Genomic DNA, 19,610 nt, shown 5'->3' on the forward strand with positions numbered 1-19,610 from the left:
GATTTGGTATGTGTAGTTTCCCCAAAACTTTAGAAAATATTAAAAAGAAAAAAGTATGTAATTTGAAGTCACTCTAGAACAGTGATCGAGGAACTTAAAAAGGTAAACAAATGGGATGGTGTGAATTACATCTCAATAAAACTACTTAAAAATAGGGAATGAAAATGGAGAAAAGTTAATATAGTCTTAAGTGCTGTCTGGAGGGGAAGTGATAGAAATACAATAAAAAAAATTGCTTAAGGCAAGAGAGTAAAAGTAATGAGGATATTATATTAGCATGGGATCTTAGCCAGGAGAAGTTAAGGTTATTTTTATTTTGGATTAAATTTACGAAGTCAAAGACATTAGGCTTAAGTTTAGGAAGAGGCGCTGTGGCTCAAATGGTAGAGCACTAGCCTTGAGTGAAGAACTGAGGGACAGCACCCAGGCCCAGAGTTCAAGCCCCATGATCCACAAAAAAAAAAAAAAAAAAAAAAAGTTTAATCTTCATCATTAGAAAGAACTATTACCTGAGAAGTTAAAGAATTAGGTTTGTAGAAACTAAATGAATGAATAGTGTTTAAAATCAGTGGAGTCAGTATTTGGCCTAATTGTAAGTAAACAAAACACTAGATGCTAGTTAAGTACTTAATGTTCATAGCCAATGACAATAAGTATAAAGGCACGATCCTTCCCTCAAAGAGACAGCAGTTCCATAAGAGGTGGAGAGACAGTGTCATAAGCAATACTTAGTTGCAAAATGAAAGGGCTTTAACAGAGTGAACTAACCATTACGTGGTGGATATAGAAAACTTTGTGGAGTGGAGGAGATATAAACTTGCCCTTGAAAGATGAGTAGAATTTAGTTAGAGTAGTGAGGCAAGGGTTGTTAACTTTAGTGAATAATATTGGCAAAATCATGGAGGCAAAAATAAGTGTGGGGTTTTTTTAGGTCTGGTGATTTTGGTTTACTAGGGGAGAAGAGAAGAGTGAGAAAATAAGGTGAGACCAAAAGAAAATATGTTTGACTCTGCAGAATTTGTTTTTGTTGCTTATCTGAAAAGCAAGTATAAGTTTGCTGGGATAGGAAATAAACATGATCCCTCTTACAGTCAGATTATTGAATTATTAAAATTGTGTTACTATGTAGATATATTTGCACTTATGATAATACTTACTGCTTGTCCTTTAAATTCATGCTTCTTTTTTTTTTTTTTTTTTTTTTTTGCCAGTTATAGTGCTTGAGCTCAGGACCTGGGCACTGTCCCTGAGCTTCTTTTGCTCAAGGCTAGCACTCTACCACTTGAGCCACAGTGCTACTTCCGGCTTTTTCTGTTTAGGTGGTACTTAGGAAACGAACCCAGGGCTTCATGCATGCTAGGCAAGCACTCTACCACTAAGCCACATTCCTAGCCTGCTGTTAAAAATTTGTAGAACCAAAAAAAAAAAAAAATTGTAGAAACTACTTTATTTGGCTTTCTATAGAAGAGATTTCCCCAATTGACATTTTTATTCACACTGATAGGAAAATTACACTTAACCGTAATTGCTCTGAGATCATACAGTGGTCTTAAGTGGTTTTTGACTCTCAAAGAATAACTGAAATGAACAGTATAAATATGCCTAATTGTATTCTGACTCAGATGATAACTATACTCACCAGAATGTTAGGTAATCTGAAATTCATAGGTCATATTGACAAGTGGAAGGTTGGTTGGTTTGATTACATAGAAAGTTTCTAATTTATTTGTGGTTCATTTTCATATCCTAAGTAGTTTTGTTTTTACTTTCAGGTTAGGTGATACGTGTGTGTGTGTGTGTGTGTGTGTGTATGTGTGTGTGTGATACGTGTGTGTGTGATGTGTGTGTGTATGTGTGTGTGTGTCTGGAGATTGAACTCAGCGCCTGGGCACTATCCCTGAATTTTTTTGCTTAAGGCTAGTGCTCTATTGCTTCAGCCACAGCTCCACTTCCAGCTTTTTTTTTTTTTTTGGTGGGGGGGGGGGGTCCAGTCATGGGACCTGAACTCTGGGCCTGGGCACTGTCCCTCAGCTCTTCACCTCAAGGCTAGCACTCTACCACTTGAGCCACAGTGCCACATTCAGCTTTTTTCTTTTTGCTTATGTGGTGCTAAGGAATTGAACCCAGGGCCTCATGCATGCAAGGCAAGCACTCTACCACCGACCCACCTTCCCAGCCCCTTCCAGCTTTTTTTGTTAGTTATTGGAGATAAGAGTTTCACGGACTTTACTGCTTGGGCTGGCTTCAATCTGCAATCCTCAGATGTCAGCCTCCTGAATAACTAGGATTACAGGTGTGAGCCACCAGCACCTGGCATTACCAATCAGTTTTGATAATACACTGAAATTACTAAATAATTTTAAACCTAGAATTTTTAAAATCTTATTTCATAACATAGAAATTGAGAAATGTAAGGGCAAAAGCATTATAATCTCTACTTCCTTCTTAATACGCATAGAGCAATGTTAGGTTATATTTGCAAGTGGGAATGCTTATTTGGATTCATTGATTACTCCAGAAGTTCATTTACAAAGGGAAGGTTATTGCTAATTTATAGAATAGTTTAAAAATATTCCACAGCATTTTAAATTCCAGAGACTTTAGGAACAACTTCATTGTCAAATGCAATAAATTCTATTTTGGCCTCCCCGCTCATTGTATTCTTCAGTGAAGTTATAGCTTTTACTTTAAGGCTTATAACAAGGAATGCTATTTCCTCAGCAGGAAATGATAGTTAACCAGTTCATTAATTAGATCCTGTTTATACTTTTAATTTTTAAATTTTCTTGAAAGGAAATCTTCTGCTCTCACAAAGAGAATCTTGTCAGCAATGCAATGTGTGTAAGGCCTGAGACAATTTAAATATGTCAGCAATAAGTATGATTTTCCACACACTAATAACTATTTCTCATAACATAATAGAATGTATGAATCATCCTATTAAATTATTTTATAAATGTTTTCTTATTTTGAACAGTAACTTTTCATCTCTTATCCGTTAAGGTACACTTACATTTTATAAAGTTTAGTGTTTATTAATTAAATGTATAACCTTCTTTTGTTAAGTTTAACCATTTATTCATATCAATTCAATATAATTTTGTAAATTATAAGAATTGTAATAAACTTTAGGTAGAATAAATTTGAAATCTTAAGTCTATAGTTAAGAGGTTAATTTATCTTCGATTGTTGTATAGTGATATGTATGTTTATTAGATTTAACATATTTAGTCATTAAGAATATGTCTGAACTAGGCACTGGTGACTCACCTGTAATCCTAGTTACTCAGGAGGCTGAGATCTGAGGATAGTAGTTCAAAGCCAGCACAGGCAGGAAAATCTGTGAGACTCTTATCTCCAATAATCTCAGAAAAAGCTAGAAGTAGCACTGTGCTAAGTGGTAGAGAGGTAGCCTTGAGCAAAAGAAGCTCAGACACTGTACCTAGGCCCAAACTTCAAGCTGTAGGACCAGCAAAAAAAAAAAAAAGAATATGTCTTGATAGTTATATTTAAAACTTAACAACATGGATTAGACCAAAGTCAAGCTTCTTTGTCCAACACTTAATTATCTCTTGTTTTTTAAATATTTTAGGTTGTTGCTCAAATGATGTGGCTGATGGATCATATTTTTAAGTATACAAACTTTGGAATTGTTTCTCTAATTCATGGAGACTTCTTTATAAGACAAGTAAGTGATTAGCATTTTTATCTTTAGTGATAGCCTGGTCAAACTGATTACTGATTTTGAAGAACCAGTTCTGGTATATTGGGGAGCTCTTCCTTTAGATCTTTGTCTCCTAAGCATTTATTGCAACATGAATTTAAGGGTGCATAAGTAATAAGCTCCATGGGCTGGGAATGTGGCTTGGTGGTAGAGTGCTTACCAAGTATGCATGAAGCCCTGGGTTGGATTCCTCAGTACCACATAAATAGAAAAAGCTGGAAGTGGCTCTGTGGCTCAAGTGGTAGAGTGCTAGCCCTGAGCAAAAGAAGCTCAGGGACAGTGCCCAGGCCCTGAGTTCAAACCCCAGGACTACCCCCGCAAAAAACAAAAACAAAAACAAAAACTAATAAGAACCTTATAATGCACTTGCCAAGCACCTGTGACATTTCCTGCTCTTCAGCTTCTTAGCTATATGAATTGCACACATTACTTAACTGGCCAAAGTTTCATTTTTCACATGGAAATAATAGATAATAGATAGGAATTCTCCTGCAGACACCTGCTATGCGGAATCAAATGAAGCACTCAGAAAGAATCGTGCTTGCTACTTCATTATCATTTTGTCAGGATTACCACTGTTATTATATTATCATTATTTTTTATTTACAAAGCCTTATCATATAATACAGAAGATATATTAACCACCAGTAGGAAGCTCATTATATATAAATAAATAATAGTAATAGAAAATGTTTTGGAAATTCATACTAGGAAAAGTAAGTATATCAAATTTCTGTGAACCCAGAAAAACTTTACAGAAAATGATATTTGGCATGAATTCTAAAGAATGTAAGTATGGATTTAATGGATAATGGGGAATTAAGAAGGGTCCCAACCATGAGGAATAGTTTAGTGTAGGAAAATTAGTATAACTTCTTAGCCTGTCAGTTCTGCATTATAGTATTTCCTACACATGCTGCTAGTATCACACCCTTTATTTTCTCCCAAGAGGAAAGCAATAACATGTGAAGAGTTTCTCCGCATGGTCATGCCACACTTATTTGGTGTTTATGTATTTACCATCTTGTACAATGAGTACTTCATAAATAACTAGTGCATTGAATGAAACCTCTTCTAAAAACTACAAACTAGAAATTAGCTAGAAGTGAGTAAAAACTTCCAAGGAACACATCCTCCTTTTTCACATAGTTTCATATACAGAACATATTTTTGTTTTTTACATACTGCTTACTTTTGTAGACAGCAGAACCGACCATTACAAAGCTTAGCAACTTGGGGAAGTCAAGTGGAGGTTAAGCTCCTCATATCCTGAGATCTGAGAAAGTAATTATTTTGTAGTATACTATAACAGTTGATTCTGTGATAACTCTCAAGAGTCTAGAAAAGGCTAAATTATCAGTAGAGGTGCTAAAAATGAAAAATTACATATTTCATAATACTTTCCTTAATTACAATGTAAAGTTTTATATACATAAAAAATACATAAGTATATCTGACAGGGCTACAAATTCATCTTTGAAGACCAACATTTTTCCTTTCTCTGAAGACCAACATTTTTCCTCTAATAGATTAATTATACAAATCTAAAACAGACTTGGTGCCAGTGCGCATACCTGTTATCCCAGCTACTCAGGAGGCTGAGGTCTGAATATTATGGTTCAAAGCCAGTCTGGGCAGGAAAGTCACTAAGTCTATTTCCAATTATCCACAAAAAAGCCAAGAGTAGAGCTGTGGCTCAAGTGGCATCAACTTTGAGCAAAAAAGCTCAGGGATAATACCCAGAGTATCCCTGAGTTTAAGCTCAGGACACACTCTCTCTCTCTCTCTCTCTCTCTCTCTCTCTCTCTCTCTCTCTCTCTCTCTCTCTCAAACAAAAAGTAAGAAAGTAGGGCTGGGAATGTAGTTTAGTGGAGTTTAGTCCTCAATACAAATTAATTAAGGAATTCTATAATAAGCTATTGGAATTGAAAACTTCTTTTAATCTCTTAGCACTTTGCTAATAGGTCATTTTTTACAAGCCCTCCAAGAATAGTAAAAATAAAAGTATTTTGTCTTGGTAACTTAAAAATTATGAGTTCAATTCAGTAAGCCACCTAACCAGCTAATAAAATATCTTTGTTGTTTTATATTTGGGATACTGAAGACTGAATATGCACTGATTGTTTTAAGAAGGTTTTATTTATTTATTTATTTATTTATTTATTTATTTATTTATTTATTTAGTGGTCTTGGGGCTTGAACTCTGGCCTGGGGGCTGTCCCTCAGCTCTTCAGCTTAAGGCGAACGCTCTACCACTTGAGCCACAGTGCCACTTCCAGTTTTCTGGTGGTTTATTGGAGATAAGAATCTTACAAACTTCCTTCCCAGGCTGGCTTTGAACCTCCATCCTCAAATCTCAGCCTCCTGAGTAGTGAGGATTACAGGCATAAGCCACTGATGCCCAACTTAAGAAGGTTTTAGAATTGCCTTGTCTAGAAATTATTAGCAAGTTGATCATACTGAAAGGAAGAACTTTTATGGTACTCAGTTATAGATTTGGGGCCTTCTTCTACATTTTTCTGGGTTCCTGTATTTAATCTTCAGCCTCTTCCTACTCTTTTCCTCACAACAAAAATCTGATCCCTCAGAATGTCCTGTTAACTTTGCTTTCAGAGTTCTGCCTGAGTGTACCCACTTCTCATGAATACACTATAGTTGAACCTTGTGTCAACCACTGCAGGCCACTCTCTCTTGGAAAGCCTATGAGCTTTTTGTCACAGATTTTGACTGTAGTGCAAATGAGATTTTAGCTTATGCATATAAGAATAAACAAGACTCGGATACTTTCTGGTTCAAAACTCTGTAGAGGTTTCACATCTGAAACTTCTTCTGACCGGTCCATTTTTATTTGGCCTCTACTTCCCTCTGCTTTGTCATCTTCTCCCACTGACTACCCTGTGCATTTCTTCAGCCTCATTGGCCTTTGTTCTTTGAACATGCAAAGTATGTTCCCACCTCTGGGCCTTCGTCTTGTTTTTGTTCTTGTCACTGGAGTATTCTGCCTCTTCATATTTTCTCACAGTAGCAGCATCTTGCTCATTGTCATCTTGCAGCGGCTTGCCCTGACCACCTTGACTCTCTTTTTTTCCTAGTGCATGTCATCAACTGAATTTACACCCTAGATTTACTACCTTCCCAAGGTCGTCAACTGCCCAAGGGCTTCCTGCTGATTCCTCTGACTCGAAAATTTGACTATGCTTTTCAAGTAGTAGGCATTCCCTCACTGAGTTGGTGAATGAGCAAATTGCTTTCCTTTCAGAAACAAAGATTTATTGAAGCACTAATAATGTCTCTCATTTTAGCCCCAGAGTAACAAAGAGAAGTGGAAGAGGGGGGCAGTCACTGTTCTTTCCTATGATTGGATTTTAGAAACTATTATTTCTACTTAATCCTCCAGCATTTCAGTTTCAGAGATACCTGTCCTTACTGTATGTGTGTACCTTCTAGGGAAAATCTCATCGTGACCAGCAACTGCTTCTTCTCAAGAAGCACCTAGAACATAACTACAGGAACAGAAATCGAAAATGGATTGTTTTGTTTCCCGAAGGGGGCTTCCTCAGGAAGAGGCGAGAAACGAGTCAGGCATTTGCAAAGAAAAACAACTTGCCATTTCTTACACACGTCACTTTGCCAAGGTTTGGGGCCACACAAATTATTCTGAATGCACTGGTAGCACGACAGGAGAATGGAAGTCCAGCAGGAGGAGATGCGAAACAATTAGGTATGATGGCTTTTAGCATTTCAAACCTTGTAGGAATTGAAGGTTTTTCTGGAGTTCCAGAAGATGTAATTGGTTTTGAAATATAATTTTTATCAAATAGAAATAATACTCAAGGGGATAAAACTGTTAAGTTGTGGTGATTTTTATTTACGAAAGCAGTCTGTGCTTACAATAATTTGTTCAAGTAATACAGAAATGTGTAAAGTCAAAGGTGTTTTTCCTGCCCACATATCTTTACTCGGGACATATCCCACTGCAAATTAAACATTCATAGAAATATCTATGTGTTGTGAAACTCTTTCTGTGGCACAGTTGCCTAGAAGTGGAATTGCTAGGTTAAAAGAAATACAGAAGGGGCTGGGAAGGTGGCTCAGTGGTAGAGCGCTTGCCTTGCATGCCTGAGGCCCTGGGTTCGATTCCTCAGCACCACATAAGCAAAAAGAAAAAAGCCGGAATTAGTGCTGTAACTCAAGTGGTAGAGCGCTAGTCCTGAGCTGAAGAGCTGAGGGACAGCGCCCAGACCCAGAGTTCAGGCCCCACGACCGGACCCAAAAAAAAAAAAAAAAGAAATACAGAAATAAATAGTTGGGAAAAACTATCATAGTAATGATACATGTTTTTCACTTAATCAGTTTTTTCTGTAAAAGCTTTCTAACTTTTGTTTGCTTTTACTAGGCAATAAATTTAATTAATGACATTATTAAGCCCTTCAAAATGTTAATAAATAGATTTGTTAGTCTATTGCAAGTAATATTTACCAAAAGGAAATAATCTGAAGTCCAGGCATTGAAATTTATCACAGTACTAGTTATAATATAAATGATCAGAGGGAGAATGGATAAGTAATTATTAAACATCTGTTCTGTGGAATATAACATGATCACTATAATGATGAGAAAAGGTTTTATTGGTTTGGCAGAGTGCTTATGCCACATTGTTAGCAAGGTGGGGAAACACACAACTCTTGTGGAACAATATCAACAAAGGCTATGAACTGTATGACAGCAGAAGAGATTCTAAAAGTATTAGCATTGTTTCTCTAAGTTGTTGCATTATGTATATTGCCCCATTTCTTAATACTTTTTGAGTTTCTTTTTAAATTTCTGATACCAGAACTTGAATTCAAGGCCTCAGGCTTGTTCAGCTTGCTTGTTCGGATAGTACTTTACCACTTGAGCCATGCTTCCAGCCTTGTTAATTGGAGATGTGTCTCCCAGACTTTGTTGCCTAGGCCATGTGATTCTTGACATCTGAGCCAACAGAATAGGTGGAATTATATGAGTAAGCCAGTAAGTAGAACCTAGTTGAATTTCCCCTTCTTTAAAGTAATTTCTTTTATGGAAAAGAATATGTAGGCAGTCATCAATAGACAAAATTGTCTTGTGAAGGTTTGCAGAAGGTGTTTGTGTCAACTGCACAAGTCTTTTGAACAAGCTGCAAGCCACTACCACTATAAAAATTTAGGGAAAAGTTATAAATTAAGAAGGTGAATGATATTTTCCAGGCCTTTTTCCCTAGTAGCATTTTGTTATTTTAATATTCTTTGAATAAAATAAAGATTGAACTATTGACTCTCAAAACTACATTTTAAATGGTGCTAAAAAGAGGATGTAGAAATAATGCCCATTAGATCGCACTGAGTTTTTCTGCTCATTTGTTTGTTCGTTTTTTTCAAGGAACTGCTTGGCAGTCAACTATCTTTCATCATCCATTAAAAAGACAAATTGAAAGAGTCTTTTAATAGAAAAGGAAAGTTCAAAATAGCTTCACTCCAGCTTCACTGATGGAGAGACACTGGCAGTTGCCAAGCCAAAGCTGAAGGCAAAGGTCTTTCAAACAGAATTAGTCCCACTAAGGCAGACTATTGTCTAAATAGTCCGTTGGTCACTACCTTGACCTTGTGGTGTTCTAAGTCTCAAAGGAAGGGGCAAATGTCATACCAGTTGCTTAGGAGTAAAGAAGATGGTTTTCTTTTGGAGAGACAATTTCTCTTTATAGCAAAGTACTTTATTGTTTGTTACCTTAATTTTTAAAAATTGTAGCTGTTTAGTAAAGGTCATTATTTCCGAAAACTAGTTTGACCTGTATTACACTACTTTCTTCTTTATGTTTTGATATTCTGTATTCTGTTTTCCTTAATGTTTGTATTAGCAAGTATTGTTTTTTTGGATTGTTTGTTTGTTTGCCAGTCTTAGAGTTTGAACTCGGGGCTTTTGGGTGCTGTCCCTGAGCTTCTTTTGCTCAAGGCTAGCACTCTGCCACTTGCCACAGTGCCACTTTTAGCTGTTTCTGAGTAATTTGTGGATAGAGTTGAGTCTCTCATACTTTCCAGCCTGAGCTAGTGTTTTATCCCCTGTAAATACAAACCATGACTTTCCATTTCTTGTAATATGTGATGCAAATAAATCACAGTTATCTGGTCAACTATCTGGTTATCTGGTTAGCCTATCTGGTTAACTTGAAAAGCATTTGGGTTTTTTGTGTTTGGTGTATGATTCATTACATATTAACTGGGACGCTGAAAGCTTCTTCCTTTATTATGAAAGTTTTCAAATAAAATCCAAAGAATTTACAGAGATTATACATAAACTGCCCAACTAGATTCTATAAGAAATTGCTATATTTGCTTTCTCACATTTCTCTCTACCCTTCTCTCCATCCATCTTGTGGGTTTGGTTTGGTTTGGTTTTTTTTTTTTCAGATGTATCTCAGAGATTATCAGTATGCTTTACCCAGAATATATAACTGGTAGCTTGTTAAAATCTTTACACAGAATCTATTCCCTTAATGGTGGGGGTTGGGTTTTGTTTGTTTGTTTTTTTGTTATTTGTTTGCTTTGAGACAGAGTCTTGCTATGTTTTCCAGGCTAGCCTTGAACTCACAATCTTCCCACATAGTGCTGGGATTATAGTCGTGTGCCCCTCCCCCAGCAAGTTACTTTTAAATGAGTTTTAGGTTTTTTTTTTTAAACTTCTTTTAAAGGTTATTTTTCCTCCTTCAGAATGTTGTTCAAAAATCTTTAAAGAATTTATGGCCAGATTTTAATGTATGAAAGCAAAAAAAAAATGTTTCATTGATTCTTAATGTGCATTTAGATTTAAGCTTGAAAATTAGAGGGTTTTTGTTTTTTGGTCAGTTGTGGGTCTTTAACTCTTGGCCGGGTCGTTGTTCCTGAGCCTCTTTGTGCTCAAGGCTAGGGCTCTACCATTTAAGCTATAGTGCTACTTCCTGTGAGGGTTTTATTGTTGTTGTTGTTGTTATCGTTGTTGTTAATCTCTTTGGTACTTTATTTATTTATTTTTTTCAAATCTTTGGTACTTTAAACAGAACAACCATTACACTTTTTTGTTGTTGTTTTGTTTTATTTTGTTTTTTTGTCAGTTGTAGGGCTTGAACTCTGGGTCTGGGCACTGTCCCTGAGCCCTTTAGCTCAAGGCGAACACTCTACCACTTGATCCACCACACCACCTCCGGTTTTCTGGTGGTTAATTGGAGATAAGAATCTCACAGACTTTCTTGCCCAGGCTGTCTTTGAACCAGAATCCTCAGAGCTCAGCCTCCTGAGTAGCTAGGATTACAGGCGTGAACCATCAGCAGCCAGCTACTATTACACTTTTAAGTTACAAAGGAGAGGACTAAATAGAATTTCCCCAACCCCTCTGACAGCACTTTTACTCCTTCTGAAGGACAGGAAGGCTAAAATTGGAGGAGCTTCTAACTGACTGAAATGTCTACAAATGCTTGTTTCTATTGCTCTTTCACCTAAACATTGCAGATTTTGGTGTTTGTATTATATTACATTTCATTTAGGGAATTGCTTGGTTTTGATTAGAACTCTTTTTTCATTTTTGTGATAGGATGCTTTAACTTCTAACCTTTTTCTTCATAGCCATTTTTATAACAGTGACAAAATACAACATTATAATAAGTATAAGTAATAGTCTATGAGTATATGGAATAATCTCATGGTACATATGTAGTAAATAATAGTGTTGTATTATTTGTTCAAAGTTCGTTCATTTTATAATAAGAAATTTTAATTAAATTAGTTTAATTTTTTTGTTAGTACTGGGGCTTGAACTAGTGCTCTAGCTTGATTTTTTTCACGCAAGGCTGGCAATTTACTACTTGGGTCATTCCACCTCTTCTCACTGAGTTGAAGATAAGAATCTCATGGACTTTCCGCCTAGGCTGGCTTCAAGTCTCAATCCTTAGATCTTAGTTTACTGAGTAACTAGGATTACAGGCATGAGTCACCAGCATCTGGCTAGAAATATTTAATTTAAAATTTACAGTTTTAAATTTAATCATAAGTGCATTATAGAACCAGAATTCTGTTTTTTAAAGCAGAAGTTATATTGATAAACTTTTTGCTGCTCAAATAAGATATATTGTATTGTTTGTCTTAGATAGCATAAAATTTGATCCAATCTTAAATCATTTTTTTATTTGTTCTCAGAAAGCAAATCACAAGGCCTCCAGTGGATAATAGATACAACCATAGCTTATCCCAAAGCTGAGCCTATAGATATTCAAACCTGGATCCTTGGGTACAGGAAACCAACAGTCACACATGTACATTACAGGTAAGAATTATTCATTAGTACTCACTATAGATCCAGCCATACTACCTCAGGACAGTGTAAGTTTTTAAATTATTTTGGTGGCACTGGAGTTTGAACTTGGGGCCTTGCTCTTGCCAGCTTGAATTACATCTCATGATTCATGGTTGCAGGAATGAAAATTACTCTTACGCTAAATGTTTAATATGAAACAGTCATTTGTTTGAAGTAGTTTTCACCAAGTAATATAGATCTCTAAAAATGGTATTCTGCAGACACTGTGATTTCAGAAACTGTGATGTCAGAAATAAACATACACTCACTTGGGTTACCTAGATATGTGTTAATAGAAGTGGACTTTGTTTTGAAAAGATTAATCCACATAAAATTTTATGATTGAGGACTGGGAATGTGGCATAGAGGTAGAGTTCTTGTCTAGCATGCATGAAGCTCTGGGTTCAGTTCCTTAGTACCACATAAACAGAAAAAGCCAGAAGTGGTGCTGTGGCTCAAATGGTAGAGTGCTAGCCTTGAACAAAAGAAGCTCAGGGACAGCGCCAAGGCCCTGAGTTCAAAAAAAAAATTCTGAGTGAGTAAACTGATAACTTAGATATGACTTACTCTTACATATTTTTTAATATTTTGCTATGACCATCCTATGTGCATAAATAAAAGAAAAAATATTTATTGAGTAGTCTTGCTAGCTTCTTGAGATTTTTTTTTAATGTACATTTTTGGAAGGAGTTTCTTGTAAATTTGTGAAAGTTCATATTAAAGCATGACATGGATAAGGCTTGTATAGGCCATTTAGCTTTCATCTCCCTGTCAGACACCTCAGCAAAGTAACTAACTTAAAATGTGAGGAATTAGTCCCAAGGAAGATAACAGTACCCATAAAGGACACTCAAGATGAAAGGAAAATTGCTCAAATTGCATAGCCATCAATAACAGATAGCTAGCTTGTTTTCATGTGCATCACATGTTTAATCAGCATTCTGTAAGTATGTAGTTGGAAGAATATTTATATGTAAATACAAGGACAGGTTGGAGGGATTTAAAACTTAAATTTTGTAACTTAAAAGTAAATGTTAGCCAGGCACCAGTGGCTCACACCTGTAATCCTAGCTACTCAGGAGGCTGAGATCTGAGGATACTGGTTCAAAGCCAGACTGGGCAGGAAAGTCCATGAGACTCTTATCTCTACTTAACCACCAGAAAACCAGAAGTGGTGCTATGGTACCACTTCTACCACTTCTACCAGAAGTAGAGTGCTCACCTTGAGCTGAAGAGTTGAGGGATAGTGTCTAGGCCCATAGTTCAAGACCCACAACTGACCAAAAAAAGTAAATGTTAGCCAGGTATTGATGGCTCATGCTTGTAATTTTAGCTACTCAAGAGGGTGAGATCTGGGGCTGGGAAGTTGGCTCAGTGGTAGAGTGCTTGCCTTGAGCTGAAGAGCTGAGGGACAGCGCCCAGGCCCAGAGTTCAGGCCCCACGACTGGACACAAAAAAAAGAAAAAACCCAGAAGTGGCGCTGTGGCTCAAGTGGTAGAGTGCTAGCCTTGAGCTGAAGAGCTGAGGGACAGCGCCCAGGCCCAGAGTTCAGGCCCCACGACTGGACACAAAAAAAAAAAAGAGGGTGAGATCTGAGCATCACAGTTTGAAGCCAGTCCAGGTAGGAAAGTCCATAATATTTTTCTCCAATTAATTACCAAAAAGCCAGAAGTAAAAGCTAAGTACAGACAGCACCCAGGCCCTGAGTTCAAGCCTAAGTACTGACATCAAAAAAAAAAAATTCTAGTTTGGACTTTTGATGTATGATAGATGGCTATAAAATTACAGTTGATTTTACTGTTTGACTTACATTGCCAAATTGGGAAGTCCATGCATAACATAATAGTAGAATGTAATTCTTTTTTTTTTTTCTTTTTTTGGTGGTACACTCAGGTCTTCATACTTGGTAGGCAGAAACTCTACCACCTGAGCCACATCCTTAGCCCTTTTTGCTTTTGTTATCCTTTGAATAGGGTCTTGCTTTTTACTTGGGCTGGCCAGGACTGCATTCTTCCTTCCTTATTTACACTTCCCACATAGCTGAGATCACAGATGTACACCACCACTCCTAGATTATTATTGGTTAAGATGGAGGTCTCACAGGTTGTTTTGCCTGGACTGATTTTTGAATCATAATCTTCACAATCTCAGCCTCTGGTGTAGCTAGGATTACAGGCATGAGCCACCACACCCAGCTATAAGAGTATAATTCTTCAGACTGCTTTGATTCTTACTCCATGAATGTTGTATATCTTTCTTAAGTTGCTGAGCACTATATAAAAGGTTATGTGCTAGGCCCTGGAAGAATTGCTCTAGGAATAATATTATCAGTAAAGTTCAGTGTTAATGTCTAAACTAGGGTTACATGGTAGTTGGATATGTGTAGCATACAGATAGATTGCATTTGCACTGAATATACATGATATTTTTAGCAAACTGTACCCTGAACAACTAAAAGAAAGAAGAAAACATTCTAGTATCCAGCCATTCAGTTATAGTTAACCCAACTTGCCTTTTTTGGTGCGTATATTGTCTCGGGGCTTGAACTAAGAGCCTGGGCGCTATCCCTGAGCTTTTTTGCTCAAGACTAGTGCTCTGCCACTAGAACCATAGCTCCACTTCTGATTTTTGCTTAGTTGAAGATAAGAGTTTCCTGGACTTTCTTGCCTAAGCTGGCAGGAAATAGATGGAATTTACTTGTAGATAATCAGAAAAAAATAAATGATAAAGGATCTTAAAAATTGAAGAACTGGCCCATTTTTAGGAGAATTACTTTAACAAGAGTAAGGATAAGACTCTTTTTTTTGGGGGGGGGGCAGTCCGGTTGTGGGGCCTGAACTCTGGGCCTGGGCGCTGTCCCTCAGCTCTTTACCTCAAGGCTAGTGCTCTACCACTTGAGCCACAGTGCCACTTCCGGTCTTCTTCTTTTTGCTTATGTGGTGCTGAGGAATTGAACCCAGGGCCTCAGGCATGCAAGGCAAAGCGCTCTACCACTGAGCCACCTTCCCAGCCTCAGGATAAGACTCTTAAATTCAGCTGAAACACAGTTCCTTACCATTTGGGCTCATGGATAGATCTCAGAATTTTTTTTTGCTGAATTTATATGCAAACTTTGTGTATAATGTAGGATTTTTTACAGAGAAGGTTCATAGCATTCATTGTGTTCTCCTAATTATGACTCATAAATAAAGAATTTGTATCTTAGAAAATAAAACTATATTGCTGATAGAGAATGAGGACCATTTGATTTGATACAGAATAATACTTCCAATGATTTAAAAGAAGTTTCGCGGAAGTATGTTTATAGAAATGTTATTGCAAGGCATAAAATTTTTTTAAAAAGAAAGCTTTGTTGTGTTGGGTTTGTAGAGATTAAATTAAGATATGGAATAATACTCTGAAAAATTCATTAAAGTGCACATTATGCCCAGTTATTTATGTATGCATACCCTAGGACTCATGGGACAGGTGAGGAAATATACTTTCCTTTTCTTTCAGGAATTTGTAAGACATTGTGACTGAGGCAAGAGGATTGAGTTCAAGGCCAGGAGGATCTAGAGTTCAAGGTCAGCCTGCTATGGTAGTGAGACCCTGTGTCAAAAAACTAAAAATCAGGAGGGAGAAAGGGAGGAGTAAAGCTTGTTTTACAAGAGGAATTAAGGCTTAACTATGGAAAACATCTGAGAAGAAAGACCTTTTCCTTCCCCTTCCCCTTTTTACTTTAGTTAAACTAGAAGACAGCTTATTACTATTAAATAGGTAGTAGACACAGTACTCTGCTGTTAAGTAATCAGCAAACTAAGCATGATTAGATTTTAATCATAGGCAAGAGTGTTCAAAGGGGTAAAAAGAACAATAATTCCTCTCCTTAATATAAATGTCTGCTTCACTCCAAATTGGGAAGTTAAAGATGATCCTTTTTATTTTTAAAAATTGAAGAAAAAAATGAAGTCTTAAGTGTAGTGGCATAGATAGATTACCAAAAGCAGAAACATTGTTGTCATGTCTGATTTGATGGCAGAATTGGTTACTTTGGAAAGGGTATTCAATTAGGGACTTGAGGCAAGAACTTACTTTTCTACTTGGGGGTTTTAATTCAGAGAAGAAATATCTATGCTTTAAGACAAATATGCTCACTGCCTATGTAAAGTATATATATAAAACCATTTTGACACATTTGCCCCAATGTTTTCTTAATTTTTTTTAAATGAACTTTTTGTATTTGTTTATTTATTGGTTTTTGTTTTTTGTTTTTTTGGTCGTGGGCCTGAACTCTAGGCCTGGGCCCTGTCCCTCAGCTCTTCAGCTCAAGGCTAGTGCTCTACCACTTGAACCACAGCACCACTTCCTGCTTTTTCTGCTTATGTGGTGCTGAGGAATAGAACCCAGGACCTCATGCATGCAAGACAAGCACTCTTCCACTGAGCCACCTTCCCAGCCCCTGTTTTCTTAATTAAATGTGTAACAGCCTATAAATGAAGCCTTATGTCCCCAACCTTACCCCTTCAACAAGTACCAACTTAAGGCCAAGGATGTTTCCTCTTTTATTGCCCAGACCCAAATTGAAGCAAGACTTGAACATCATTTCACTTGTCATTGTGTATTATGTAAAATATTAAAACATAAAATATCTTAATAAGGAAAGAAGAGAAAACTCAAAATTATAGTTTGTTACTCCAAATGAATCTATAATTTTTGGGTTTTTTTGGGTCCAGTCGTGGGGCCTGAACTCTGGGCCTGGGTGCTGTCCCTCAGCTCTTCAGCTCAAGGCTAGCGCTCTACCACTTGAGCCACAGCGCCACTTCTGGCTTTTTTCTTTTTGCTTATGTGGTGCTGAGGAATCAAACCCAGGGCCTCCGGGATGCAAGGCAAGCGCTCTACCACTGAGCCAACTTTCCAGCCCCATTGTAGTCACAATCCAGAATGGTTGTTCAGGAAACTTGACAAAATAGTTATAAAATTCATTTGAGCGAATAAAGATAAGTGAAAAGGTAAAATAGGGCTGTGTGCATGTGTGTGTGTGCACGCGTGCGCGTGTGTGCGTGTGTGTGTGCGTGTGTGTGTGTGTGTGTGTGTGTGTGTCTGTGTGTGTGTGTGTATCCTGGGGCTTGAATTCAGCACCTGGGCCCTGTCCCTGAGCTTTTTTGCTCAAAGCTAGTACTTTACCACTTGAGCCATAGCTCCACATCCAGCTTTTTTGGTGCTTATTTGGTTTCACTATATAATCCTTTGGGTTTAAAACTCAAATATATATCCTGGATCTGACCATTTCTTTTCATCCTGTTCCTGGTTACCATCACTTCTAGCCTGTTCCAAGAAAACTGTAAGATCTCCTAAGGCTTATGTTCCTCTAGCATCTACTTCCAGCATAGTATCCAGAGTAATCCATTTGATAGCCAAGTCAGATTGTGTAAGTGTTAGGCTGAGAATTTTACAGTAGCTTCCACATCTAAACTTGGGAATCTTGCAGTGGTGTGGAAAACCCTTTTTCTTCCCTTTGACTTCATGCCCACTACTTCTACTTACATCTTGCTGTTACTGAACATGTTCATATCTCGGACTTCCTGCTGGCTGTTTCCTCCTCCACAAAGAGCCTTCCTTTAGAAATCTACAAGATTGATTCCCTCACTCCCTGAAAATCTTCCCTTAAATGTCATCTTTTCATCGTCTTTTAAATTGTTCTTGTCCCCTAAGCCCAATGTGATCTTATATTTCTTTCTTTTTTTTTTGTTGTTGGTCATGGGGCCTGAACTCTGGGCCCGGGCGCCTTCCCTGAGCTCTTCAGCTCAAGGCTAGCGCTCTACCACTTGAGCCACAGCGCTACCTCCGGCCTTTTCTGCTTATGTGGTGCTGAGGAATCGAACTCAGGGCCTCATGCATGCAAGGCAAGCACTTTACCACTGAGCCACCTTTCCAGCCCCGATCTTATATTTCTTATATTTAGTAGTTATACAAGTGATATTTAAAGTATATCTCATATAGATGAGGTACTTTCACATCTTAAATGCCAAATTCAAGTAATGAAAATGGCACAGTGTACCATAATTAATAAATTAATCCGGGTACCTGTGGCTCACACCTGTAATCCTAGCTACTCAGGAGGCTGAGATCTGAGGTTCACAGTTCAAACCCAGCCCAGGCAGGAAAGTCCATGAGACTCTTATCTCCAATAAACCACCAAAAAAATGGAAGTGGTGCTGTGGCTCAAGTGGTAGAGCACCTGTCTTCAGCTGAAGAGCTGAGGGACAGCACCCAGGCCCAGAGTTCAAGCCCTATGACTGACCAAAAAAAAAAAAGATGGACATTTTTCACATATTAACATCTTAAAAACTGGGACAAATTCTAAAGTCAATGCTGGAAAGCTTGTTTATAATTTAATTGGAGCTTCTGCAGAAAGTACTTCAAACAAACCAAAAGAGTTTTAAAGGTAATGTTCTTCCATCCCCATCCTTGTCCCTCTGCAACAGAAAGACAGGAAGGTATTCAGCCATTGGCTATGTGTCTCTGGGTAGAGGCTCCTACTTATTATTATCTTATTTAGCATTTTTGTTTTTTACAGTGTGCATTTATTAAGTCCCCAATTTTAAAAAATTAATTGGAAAATGAAATTGTCCACTCAATTTAGAATCAGGACTTAGTTGGTTGCAACCTAAGTGTTTTCATCTCATAGTTATAAAAAATTTATAAGTTCACATTTAAAATGCATAACATTTAATAGATATTAAACAGATTTTTTTCTTTTAAATCAAAGATATTGAGCTAGTTTAAATTATGTTCTTGTGTTTTCTTTGTAAAACTGAGCTCTTGGGGTTAACATTTATAAAACTTTTGTTGTTGTTGTTGTTGTTGTTGTTGTTGTTGTTGTTGTTGTTGTTGTTGTGGGGATTGAACTCTGGGCCTGGCACTGTCCCTTAGCCCTTCAGCACAAGGCTAGCACTCTACCGCTTGAGCCACAGTGCCACTTCCAGTTTTGTGAGTAGTTTATTGGAGATAAGAGTCTCACAGAGTTTCCTGCCCAGGCTGGCTTTGAACTGTGATTCTCAGATCTCAGCCTCCCGAGTAGCTAGGATTACAGGCATGAGCCACTGGCACCCTGCTAAAATTTATATAACTTTTTTTTTTGTCAGTCATGGGGCTTGAACTCTGGGCCTGGGTGCTGTCCTTCAGCTCTTCAGCTCAAGGCAAGTGCTCTACCGCTTGAGCCACAGCATCACTTCCGGTTTTCTAGTGGTTTATTGGAGATAAGAGTCTCACGGACTTTCCTGTCTGGGCTGGCTTTGAACCGCGATTCTCAGATCTCAGCCTCCTGAGTAGCTAGGATTACAGGCATGAGCCACCAGCGCCCGGCTTATATAACTTTTTGATGTAAGAGTTAGAATAGAGTAAAATTAATATATAGTAAAACTCAAGCTGTTGTTTTTTTGTTTTTTAACACGTTGAGAATCATGTTTTTGGTCTACTTTCCCCATTAGCTATGAATAACCCTAATGTGTCACCCACTCAAGTGTCACATTGGAACATGCTTAGAAGTTGACTACCCTCAGCAAGC

General features: G+C 37.5%; 1 protein-coding gene across 3 annotated transcripts in view; it reads left to right on the forward strand.

The window, feature by feature from the left end:
* Positions 1-19,610, forward strand: part of Lpgat1 (lysophosphatidylglycerol acyltransferase 1) — a 79,373-nt gene that overhangs the window by 41,381 nt on the left and 18,382 nt on the right. For all 3 annotated transcript variants that reach the window (XM_070041553.1, XM_070041554.1, XM_070041555.1), the window contains 3 exons: positions 3,593-3,688; positions 7,172-7,445; positions 11,905-12,031. In XM_070041553.1, coding sequence (XP_069897654.1) covers positions 3,593-3,688; positions 7,172-7,445; positions 11,905-12,031 — 497 coding nt within the window. The remainder of the gene's footprint in view (positions 1-3,592; positions 3,689-7,171; positions 7,446-11,904; positions 12,032-19,610) is intronic.

The sequence above is a fragment of the Dipodomys merriami genome, unplaced genomic scaffold (genome assembly GCF_024711535.1).
Source record: "Dipodomys merriami isolate MVZ:Mamm:240054 unplaced genomic scaffold, mDipMer1.0.p SCAF_31, whole genome shotgun sequence".
NCBI lineage: Eukaryota > Metazoa > Chordata > Mammalia > Rodentia > Heteromyidae > Dipodomys > Dipodomys merriami.